This window comes from Plodia interpunctella, chromosome 27 (assembly GCF_027563975.2).
Source record: "Plodia interpunctella isolate USDA-ARS_2022_Savannah chromosome 27, ilPloInte3.2, whole genome shotgun sequence".
Classification (NCBI taxonomy): Eukaryota; Metazoa; Arthropoda; class Insecta; order Lepidoptera; family Pyralidae; genus Plodia; species Plodia interpunctella.
The window spans coordinates 3,913,920-3,925,511 of NC_071320.1; the positions used below are offsets into that span (position 1 = coordinate 3,913,920).

The following is an 11,592-nucleotide window of genomic DNA, read 5'->3' on the forward strand; positions in this document are numbered from 1 at the left end:
TAACATCGTGGTTTCTGATTGGCTAACCGACTCATCGACCTAGTAACTACATGACTCAGAATATAAGTTATATAAAACAAACGAACACATTCAAACACTTTCAATTCAATGAAGAAGAAAAATATAATCAAATAATTTATTTAGAAATTATATTTATAATTCTAAACGTACTAAAACAAAATGGCGCCAGCGAAAGTACCAAAAAAGGCTCTGAAGCCAATGGAAAAACTTGTAGAGAGGCCCATAACGAAGAAAATGAAGAAGAAAAAGAAGAACTACCAAAGTTTCGACATTTATATCTACAAGCTACTGAAAAGCATCACTCCGGACCACATCAGGATATCGAGGAAGTGTATGTTGATCATGAACAACGCTGTGAACGATTTTCTGGAGCGGTTCGCGGAGGAGGCGGGCAGACTGGTGGCCCACAGCAAGAAGACCACGCTGGGCAGTCGCGAGATACAGTCGGCCGTCAAGCTGGTGCTGCCCGGGGAGCTAGCCAAGCACGCCAACATGGAAGGGATGAAAGCTATCACACTATTCCACAATAGTATGATGAAGCAACAGAAGTGATATTATTTTTAAGGAAAAATATTTATTTATATAATTACGTGACGTAGGTGTGACGTAGCCCTTTTCAGGGTTGAAAATGTTTTATTGTTTCGTTGATGATTTCAAGTTGAAAGAAATTATTAAATATAGCTTTTCTTTCTTAAAGAGTACCTATTGAACACACAACAGTTGGCAACATTTTTTTGTGAACAATTACCTAACTACATTATTATTTGAGGTAAGTACGTTGTTTACTGTTGTTTGATGATACTAAATATAAATATAAGTACAGATCATCCAAGTAGACTGATTGCGTACATATAACCTAACTGTACCTAGTTAGGTTGTGTACAGTAAATTATGTATGTGTCGTATAAGTAGTTTTCGTTTTAAATCTGACCCAAGGCTAGGCCCTGAACATTATGTCAGGATAACAAGTAAAATTACTGCACACAGTTATCATTAACATATAAATATTCGCACCACTAAACATTTTTGTTCGACTACCCTAATTTTATCACAACATCAAGTGGTAGGGAGTGAGATTGCCTATATAAACCATCACAGATCACGACCAATCGACCTATACTACTTTATAGATTACTATAATTTACATCTACCAAAGGCATAATGGCGCGAACCAAGCAGACAGCGCGCAAATCAACTGGCGGGAAAGCACCCCGGAAGCAACTGGCGACTAAAGCCGCTCGAAAAAGTGCGCCTGCAACCGGAGGGGTCAAGAAACCCCACCGATACCGGCCAGGGACGGTCGCTTTACGAGAAATCAGAAGATACCAGAAAAGTACGGAATTGCTCATTCGAAAACTGCCCTTTCAGCGGTTGGTCCGAGAAATCGCGCAGGACTTCAAGACTGATCTGCGCTTTCAGAGTTCAGCCGTCATGGCACTACAAGAAGCTAGTGAAGCATATTTAGTTGGGCTCTTTGAAGATACGAATTTGTGTGCTATCCATGCAAAGAGAGTCACCATTATGCCGAAGGATATTCAGCTTGCGAGGAGGGTGAGAGGCGAACGTGCGTAGGTTGGGTTCGTTTTTAGGTTATATGTCAATATAATTATCATATAGGTTTTGGCTTTGACAAAGCCCTTTTCAGGGCTGCATTTTTTGTTTCTTGATGATAAAAAGAACGACAGAAAATATAAGATAAAGTATTTAAAAACTTATGTTATAGGTACCCTATGCATCGAGATTATAATGTCTACTTGGGTAGGTACAGGTACCATGAAATTTTTTCTTCACCCATCATGAGTCAGACAAGACACGAAAGCCTTATTTACTTTGCGAGCAAAGGCTTGCATCATAGATATACGTGTTTAGTAAACTACCTTTATTATAATTCCATTTACACAAAATAATTAATAATTATAATTAAATAGAAATTTTAAAATACAATTCTAGAACAAATACAATTTGAAATAATAGGCTCCTGGCCAGATACATTAATTTAAAAAATGCAAAAAAAATCAATCAATCCGCCTTATTCTTCATGGTTTTCTTCGGCAGCAGTTGAGAATGAATAACTGGCAACACTCCTCCTTGTGATATGGTCACCCCAGTCAGCATCATGCTCAACTCTTCATCATTTCTGATCGCGAATAATATGTGTCTTGGCACAATCCTGGTTTTGTCGTTTTCTTTGGCGGCTTCACCGGACAATTCCAGTATTTCTGCAGCCAAATACTCCAAAACTGCTGCAAGATAGACTGGAGCGTCTCTTCCCACCCTTGGCGCGTAATTTCCTTTCCGTAAAATCTTGTGTATTCTTCCCACAGGGAATGCCAAACCGGCGCGGGAAGATCTTGTTTTATTTGGCTGTCGTGACATTGACATTTTGCAAGATGAAGTTTTACCACAGAATATGTATTGAAATGGAGCTGTTATTTGCCCTGCCTTAGCCTAGCTTTTATTAAGTCGACAATGTTGAAGTAGTTACTGTGATCATGACAGAGTAGATTGGTGGAGGGGGTATGTAGAATGCCAATAAAGATATACCTATGCTTCAGATTCAGACAGAGTGATTTTAAAGCGTCTTCGTCATAAACCTCAATAGGTTATTTGTTTAATAAACCCCATCTCTGCTGTCAACCAATGTACATCGATACAATACAATACTCTTTTATTACATCAAATAAAATACTTAGGGTACAGCAAATGAATATAAAATTCAAAGACACAAAGGCGGACAACCAGCCGAGTCAAATATATTATTACTGCAAAAGTTTTAGTTTTAGTTTTAATTAATTACGCAGTAAAGTCTACTGGACGAATTTCAATGATATATGGTATATGGGTAAAGATTATTAAGAATATAGCGAATAGTTAACAAGCTCATTCGATTTAAAGGGCAAACCCAAGAAATGCTGGCTTGACATCGATAAGGATTATATGCGTGACAGATTATATAGTCTGACAGACAACTAGGGATGCCGACGACTTTGCGAAGTGGAGACAAAAAAGTAAAAAAGCCGAGTGGGCTCCTACGCTCAACGGCTGTGGAAGAACCGGGGAAAACGCTTTGATTAGAGAGCGATTTAGCTATTACACTATACTAGCTATAGGTACTGTTGTAGTTTATACATATACCGAAATATGAGAAAAAAATATTAATCAACTTCTCATTAAAAAAACACCAATATAATACAGAAACAGATCACACATGATACTTGTAGCATCTAAGTACTATTTATGGTCGCCAGAACCATACAAATTTTACAAATATACGAAAATCTGTCTATCAGTCACGCTTTCAAAGCTAAACCACTGGCCTGGATTTTGATGAAAGGTTTATCTACTTTATTAAGAACCGATGTAAAACATAGCTAACGCGGGCGAAGCTGGGGTCAACAGCTAGTCTCAAATAAATGTTCGAAGGTCAATATCGATTTTAGCATGTTTATATTATAAATGTCAATAAAGACGACGCCATCACACCGGGGCAAGTTCATAGGGAGCGTGCAGAGGACCTCAACAGTTTTTCAGTATGTATATTATATATAGTATTTTTAAAACACCTACACTGTTGGTAATCAGAAAAAAAGTTAAAGCACACTTTATAGTAAAGTATGTTTTGTCTCGTTCTGTCAATGTCTGATGTTGCAAAGTGCGACTGTGAGTGGGTAAACAATAATTTAGCTTGAAACAAACTTAGCTAAAATCGTACACGACGTTTGTTCGATGTATCGTTTTAATAACTCGTTAAATTTTACTTTCAACAAAACTAAAGACAGTAATAAGGTAGGTATGTATACTTTACATTGAAAATGATACACCATCCGACGAATTAATGGGAATGAGACTGGCTTTTTTTTTTCAAAGTAGTATTTTTCCCGCGGCTTCGCTTGCGTAAATTCCCCACGGGAGTAGTTATCTTTCCTTCTTCTTGGGGGACTTCTTTTTTAATAATAAGTACCTCATACAACATACGGCTGTGGAAGAATCCTGGAAAACGCTCAGATGAGTGAGAAAGATGCTGTAACTGCTCTCCGGGACTTCGGTCCCATAGGAACTTTGGGATTAAAATGTACCCTATGTGCTATTCCAGGTTATATTTTACCCGTGTACAAAACATAACAATCGATCCAGTCCGTGAGAGAGTAACAAACATACATACATACACTCAACCTCACAAACTTTCGCATTTATATATATCGTAATTTTTACCCTTGGAGCGGTTTTACCAATGGTTGCGAACCCATGTCCGCAGCTGTCGCCCGCAGCTGCGTCGAACCGTTACGGCGCGTGCGCACGTGCCTCGCTAGTTCTGTCACCGGGAGTTACTTGGGTACAAGCCTTTGTTTACATGCGCAGTACATTTATATTAAGTACTCATTTGATGCAAATGACCATTTTGGCTGCTGCAGCACACGAATCTATATCTATACTATTATTATAAAGAGGGAAGCGTTTGTGAGTTTGTATGTTTGAGGCGGGTACCTAATCTCCGAAACTACTGAATCGATTTCAAAAATTATTTCACCATTAGAAAGGCATATTATCCAAGATTGCTTTAGGCTATATTTTATCTCAAAATTCCCACGGAAGCGAAGCCCCGGGCAACATCTAGTATATTATACACTGGATCTGCAGTTTTTTTTTGTTTATTTGTGTGTTTGTAACAGTCGAATAAACGATATATCTATCTATCTATCAGAGAAGCATGTGCTGTGCTTAAATTTGAATATTTATATAAACCATAACCTAATTTTGAACATTGGCCTGAATACAACCGGCCACTTGCCTGAAGTTAACCCTTTTTGGGAATGCTTTTGTTGCCTATGCGTGCCATACTCGCCTCATACGACATTCACTGGAGGATATTGACTGTTATTCTTGGGCGGAACCACACGCCATACCTGATTCTGTAATAGTGACTGTATTGCTAATCCTATTAGAAAAATCTTAATTTTATTATAGCCTTTCCCTTGATTTGCTTTCACGTTTTGACTGGAAGGAGAAGCAGTTGGTACAATGTTTGTTTTTCTCTCACACAGCATTTCGAACACACTCGGCTCCTCATTGAGGTGAGCCAATCCCTTGATCGTCTTTTACAACATCGTATTTTTCTTCGGATTTTAGATTGAATTTGACACGTAGTACATATAATTTCTGTCTAGTATCTATTTATGTGTGCGTTGTTGTGCTAGGTAGTCCGAGAGCCCAATAAAAAAAAGACTGCATTGAACTGTCAATTCAATACATAATTGCGCAAACTTATCGAACAAACCATTTTCATCTTTAAGTGACTTAAAACTAAACTCATTATTCAATAAACACACCTGCCAGGTTAGTATTTTATTGAAACGTGAATGAAAACGTAAAGTTTAAGTTGAGCGATCTAGAAATATAAACCTTCTTCCGGTCCAATAAGATTCAGTTTAGAGTGATGGAGGGTGAACTTTTGAAATTAGAATTCGAATAGCTCGTGCCGTCTGCAGGGGTGCGCTCGCGCCATTTCCGACCCCAAGTTTTTTTCAAAAAGGGAACCGCTTCAGTTACATTCCGACCGTTACGAGCTTCAGACGCGTCAATAATAATAGTTTACTAAGATAAGATAAAAAGTTTGTGATAAAATTGTGTAAATAAAACCACCCGGTGTTTGCTAGTGATATTACTTAGTTCGTAACTTAGTGTTAGGTGAAGAAAGTTCTAGAATCTTAGGATACGTTGCATGCAATGACCTGAACGGTCACGGGTTAAGAACACCCTATTTTGTACAAGACAGTGGGAAAAATATACGCTTAAACATGGATTCGCCGAAGATTGTATACAAATATTATTCTAATCCAGCATTTTGTGCCCAAAGCGAAGTAATTTTCGCTCAAAAACAAAGTGTGACAAAAATTGTATCGCCTAACCGTCGCATGCCACCTTTAGGTGGCAATTCACCAAGAAAACATGTAGAAACTAGAATAATGAGAACAGATATTTCAGATAATCCTCTAAGGATGTCTCCTGCAGGCGCCAGACGTGATGAACCACCAGAATTGCCACCGAAACCTGCCAAGTTTCAATCTAGAAACTTCCAAAGACAGTCTTCTTTAGTCTACAAACCTACAAGAACCGTTAGATGTAGAACCAGGAGCGAAGACCTAGAAATGGCACAGTTTAAACAAGAAAGAAGATCAAAATATGACAGAAATGCTGAAAGCGACGATGGATTAGAAGATAGCAGATATAACAAACATAGATATGAAGTAATAAAAGATGATATTTATGAAGGCATGGACTATTCTCCAACGAAGAAGAGAATAATAGAAGCGGATGCCACAGAAATAGAAGAATATAATGTAGATGGACCAGACGATAATGAATTGAAAGAAATACCAACTGAAATAGTTAAAACTGTCAATGGGAAAACGCATAGATATGCTATAGTGCCTTCAGATGATGATGAGCCGATACCAGAGCCAGTGAGGCGAAATAATGTAACGTTTTCATCGCCAATGATGTCAAAGAAGAATTTAATAGCGACACAGAAGTTACACGAGTTACTGTCGACGCCAAGGAAGTTAAAGAGCTACGCAAGTCAACCGTCAGTTCATGTAACACCAAATAAGTCTGCAATTAGTCCAAATAGATATACTGAAACCCCGAGTAAAATATCATCCAGTACGCCAACTAAAGGTGTAACCCCATCGAAATCTTGTGCTAATTTGACTTCAAGGAGTCTTGCTACTTCGCCAATATCGCCGAGAGCTCAACAGAAACTGCATTATGGGTTGCCAGACGAATTTAACAGGACAGATGTGTTTGTAACTAGTTTTAGAGAGAAGAGTCAGGATCGGAGTTTAGATTTTAACAGGAGAGATCTTAGTAGAGAGAGCAAGAGAATGAAGGACCAGAAGAAGGATAGAACCACAGCCGTTATAATGCCGAGGTGAGTTGCATAATTTTCGTTTTAGCTCATTATGTACCTACTCACGTATACATATTCATATGTGATTGTTTTAATAGGTAAATATATTGTACAACAACATGTAGTTGATATTGTATACAATTAGGTACCTAGTTAAAATCCTAATTATTTCTAAACTCTCAATTTCTTTAGTTTAGTCAAAGTCAAAGCATTTCTTTGTAAATTAGACCTTATTATTTATCGAAGTTACAAACTCCTAGTATTTTCGAACGACTACTGCTGGGAAGAAATGCTGAAAGAAATAGTGCCCTTCCCATTGAAGTTATCGTATATGACCCTTAAGCTTTTAAGACAGGTGCATTTCTCAGAAATGCGAGTCCTTTTTGCAATAACAGTTTTTTTATTATTATTGAATTATGTACTTCCAAAGAGTGCAATTAATAAATACACACTAGCTGCGCACCGGGGCCGTACCCTATGTGTTATTCCAGGTTATATTCCACCCGTGTACCACCAAACTTCATAACAATCGGTCCAGTAGATTTTGCGTGAAAGAATAACAAACATGCATACACACATATAGTTATAATATTAGTAGAATCTTGTATGCAATCTACTGTACTGTACATTTTGTATCGTATATTTTAGATTGGCGGCACCAGCGCCATCTGTCTACTCGGATGACACGTACAAGTCGCTCTCCCTCATCAAGCAGGGCTCCAGGGCTTCGCTGACCGTCGCGGCCATGATGCTGACTCTCAGCGGAGGCCTGACCACTGGACTGAGCTTCTATATGATGTATTCTGTAAGTTTTCTACAGTACAACGAATCAATTAGTTACGATGTCAATTTTTGAGATACTAAATATGAATAAAGGCAGCCTACCTATAAGATTTAATTTTCTTTATAGATTGACTAGATGTCGCCCGTGGGAATGTTGAGATAAAATATAACCTATAGTAATCTTGGATAATGTAACTTTCTAACGGTGAAATAATTTTTGAAATCGGTTCAGTAGTTTCGGAGATTACCACTATACAAACCCACAAACGCTTACCTCTTTATAATAATAGTATAGATTACTAGGTAATACTGATTTTTTTATCGTATCTGCGACTTTGTACGATTTTTTTCTTTATCTCATATTTGAGCATTGTCCTGGTTAGATTCAGGACTCCAGCGTCCTATATTTTATTCTCCATTTCGAATGGTCTTCGACCCTCAGTAGATATTAACAACCTCATTAACTCAACGACAGACATCAAGCCAGACATTTTTTCAGTGACTTATAGTTATATTAGTTATTGTTATAATTTAGCAAATAATGTAGCTATGCCACGTCCGAATTTATCCGCAAACAATTTCTAATGACATAAATATTAAAATACACAATTTTTATCGATTTTTTTAAATCTTTAATGTTATTCAACTGTGCGATATGAATTGTTCTAGTTGGGTCGCCGATATTACCTAGATTTTGGAGTATTTTCCGGCTTCACGTGTTTCTTGTTGGGTTTGCTCGGATGCCGCTCAAGGAGACAACATCTGTTACCTAATAGGAATTATATATCAGGTTAGTTTTACCACAATTCTTAATAGCTTTTATTTAGTTTAATCTGTGCCAATGTTTGTCTCTAATCAAGTAGAGGAAATTTTCAACGTAGCTTCACTTTTTATGACAATGCTATAATATGATAAGCATGGCCGGATGGTACACACAGGATTGGCTCTCGATGAGGGAACTCCCCAACGGTTTACAGCACGGACATAACTTTGTCATTGAATACAATATCTCTCTGACAACAATAAAAGCTTGTTGCGGTAAAAAGTTTTCATTTCTTCCTTTTTTATGACCACAAATACCCGCATTAAAAAACCACTCTTAATTTTTATGAGAGACTATTGTTTTCACAGTTAGCAGTTTATTATAACAATTAATATGCGGGCTTCCTTTTTGTTTAGACTTCATGTTTTACTTAGAAATAGAAGATACATATATTTAAAGTCTTATTTATGGCAATTGATAACTAAAACTAACTATACTTAATAGTAATCGAAATGTTTAGTTATATTGGGATTTATTTTGATAAATATCAATAATTAATCGAAATTACAAATTCGATTATCATTATCACCATGTGTGTCTGTGTGCCACATATTGAAGGGCGCAAGTAGTTGTAACGAATAGTCTAATAGAATAATATTTCAGTTTTGATAATATAGTGATAATTATAATCGAAATTGCAGTGATTTAGAAAACATAAACTTTTTTAAAATTTGTTATGGTCAATTTTAATGAAAATTGAAACACCTTTATAACATGAGATTAGGAACATCAATATGCAACAGTTACACATATCAAAATGTTTACACCCAGCCACAGCTAGCTAAAACTATTTTTATCTTTTCCAGGCTACATAGTTCTGTCGTCATTCTCCCTCCTGAGCGCAGTGGGCCTCATCTTGCTGCTGAGCTTAGACCCCAAGCCAGGCACGCCACTGAGTGACATAACTTCAGGGGCTGTATGTGGCGTTAGTCTTCTGTCATTGAGTCTGGCGTCCATTGGAGTTTTCGCCTCCTACTGTTGCGCTAGAGACCCACCCGACAACAGAGTGGGTAGTTCTACTTGGTATTAACTTTATTAGGCGATTTCTCTTCGACGCCGGCTGTGATTTTACAAACGCTCACCTGACGTAGGGTTCCCTTCCCAACTATACTGTTAAAAATAGTATTTAACTATTTTTCACTAAATTATACTTTTTACTGTTGAACAATAAAAAGATATACAAAATACTGGTTTCAGACGCTCACACTATTATTTAAAAATTACGCCGCAAAATTACGCGTTGCCGCGTAAAACACTGCATTTTTTTTTCTAAAATACTGTTCATTTTGGCTTCTCAGACTTATATATACTTTATTTCTGGTAAAAAAAAGTTGGCAACCCTAACGTGACGTTAGTAGGTACTCCTTATCCTATTAGCCTATCAGCAGCTATGTGTCCCTGTCGGCGGGTGGATATGGAGTGGTCCTGTTCTAAGGCGGAACCACACGCCACATTTCGATATAATCGATGACTGTAATATAAATGTTATAAATGAAGTATTAGTAATCAGAGGTCAATGCAAGGCAATCGTTTGTAAATATAGGTTATTAGGTTAGTATTTGTAATTTTGAAATATAAGTTATTCTTAGACGACTGCTTAATCTAGCAGGCGCAAATTTAAAAAAAAAAAAACTTAGAGGATCGCTTCGTTGTTGGTCTGTTTGTTCGATATTTAATTTCATATCACAAGCTTGTATTTTTATTATAAAACTCGTGACTAAAATTATTTTTAATCGATATATTATATATAAGTACTTTTAGTAATTGAAACCAGTGTTTCCTTTTATTATAATAAATTTTACCTTGGACATGGATTTCATATACCGATTAAAAAATTATACGTTTACGTAAGTACCTACATAGGTATGTTTATGAATAATCTGTTTTTACGAAAATGACATTTTAATATTTAGTAGGTATCGATGTCAATGATATTCGTACCTATATGAATAGCTTGACGGACTTTCATAGTTTTTATTTGGCTTTATTATGTCAATGTGAACTATAGATAATGTTTTTATTATGCATCAAAGTATAGGTTACATAGGTACTAGGTAATTTTAGATTTTTAGATATAAAATGACATAAAATAAATAAAAACATAACGTCCACTATTTATGATGTCTTACTTGATACGAATTTTATTCTATTTTTTAAATGCTAATAACGTTAATAATAATTAAATTAAAGAAATATTAATATCTATTAAAAGTGTTTTCATAAGTAAATAAACGTCACTGGCTCTTATACTATTATTTTGATGTTTTTTTTTTTTAATTTTATGGCTCCTTCGTTCGCCAAAACGATGATTTTGCCAACGTCAAGGTTGAGATTAACACGGAATTAACATGTTATAATATCAATATTGAAACACGGTTCAGTGTGTAACCTAATAAGAGTATATATGTATGTATATGACATATAATATACATACATACGGATATAGGGGAGATACAAATTTTAGAAGTGTGTGACGCACAGACCATTTAGTAAATAGTCTGTGGTGTGACGTGATTATAATCGTAACTAATATTTTTTTACCAAAGCAAGCTTATGTATTGTTATTGTTCTTTTTTGTAAATTGTATATAAGGTGGGTATATTATTGGTATGTATTTTAACATCAAAATTAATAGTAGATACTTACTAGTGCTTTATATTTATGGATTTAATTTTTTTTGTAACTAAGTAAGTACTACTAATAAGCAATCGTTGGAAAATAATAAATTTGAATATGAAAATGACATTGTTCGCACTTTATTTCAAGATCAGATTCTCCCCGCAGCTTCGCTCACGTGTTTTTTTTTCACAGGAAAATAGGTAGGTACAATAATTGTCTCTTCCCTGGCTGCGTAACATGCATTTAATGCGTAAAATGCATATAACAATGGTTTAACAAAGGATGCAGGAGAACGCTTTACGGCTGAGGAAGTGGAAAGAGAGAGACGATTTCTCATATGAATATGACGGGTGACGAAAAAGGCCTCTGTTTACGCCTCAGCATTGTCAGTGCGGCTCCTGAGAATAGTATATGGTACGGTATTAATTACTCCTAGATG

General features: G+C 36.2%; 4 protein-coding genes across 4 annotated transcripts; 3 read left to right on the forward strand and 1 right to left on the reverse strand.

Annotated features, from left to right (window-relative positions):
* Positions 1-86: 86 nt before the first annotated feature.
* On the forward strand, positions 87-650 carry LOC128681433 (histone H2B-like). Its single transcript, XM_053765308.2, has one exon. It carries the CDS (start codon positions 181-183, stop codon positions 571-573), a length of 393 nt encoding a protein of 130 aa, XP_053621283.1. The 5' UTR covers positions 87-180; the 3' UTR covers positions 574-650.
* A 437-nt stretch (positions 651-1,087) lies between these two features.
* Positions 1,088-1,676, forward strand: LOC128681432 (histone H3-like). The gene has a single exon (XM_053765306.1). The coding sequence runs from the start codon at positions 1,183-1,185 to the stop codon at positions 1,591-1,593; it is 411 nt and encodes a 136-aa protein (XP_053621281.1). The 5' UTR covers positions 1,088-1,182; the 3' UTR covers positions 1,594-1,676.
* Positions 1,677-2,040: 364 nt separating this feature from the next.
* On the reverse strand, positions 2,041-2,403 carry LOC128681356 (histone H2A, sperm-like). Its single transcript, XM_053765156.1, has one exon. The coding sequence runs from the start codon at positions 2,401-2,403 to the stop codon at positions 2,041-2,043; it is 363 nt and encodes a 120-aa protein (XP_053621131.1).
* A 3,183-nt stretch (positions 2,404-5,586) lies between these two features.
* Positions 5,587-11,277, forward strand: spdo (sanpodo). The gene is made up of 4 exons (XM_053765301.1): positions 5,587-6,949; positions 7,577-7,733; positions 8,381-8,501; positions 9,341-11,277. The coding sequence occupies exons 1-4, from the start codon at positions 5,817-5,819 to the stop codon at positions 9,562-9,564; spliced, it is 1,635 nt and encodes a 544-aa protein (XP_053621276.1). The 5' UTR covers positions 5,587-5,816; the 3' UTR covers positions 9,565-11,277.
* Positions 11,278-11,592: the final 315 nt, after the last annotated feature.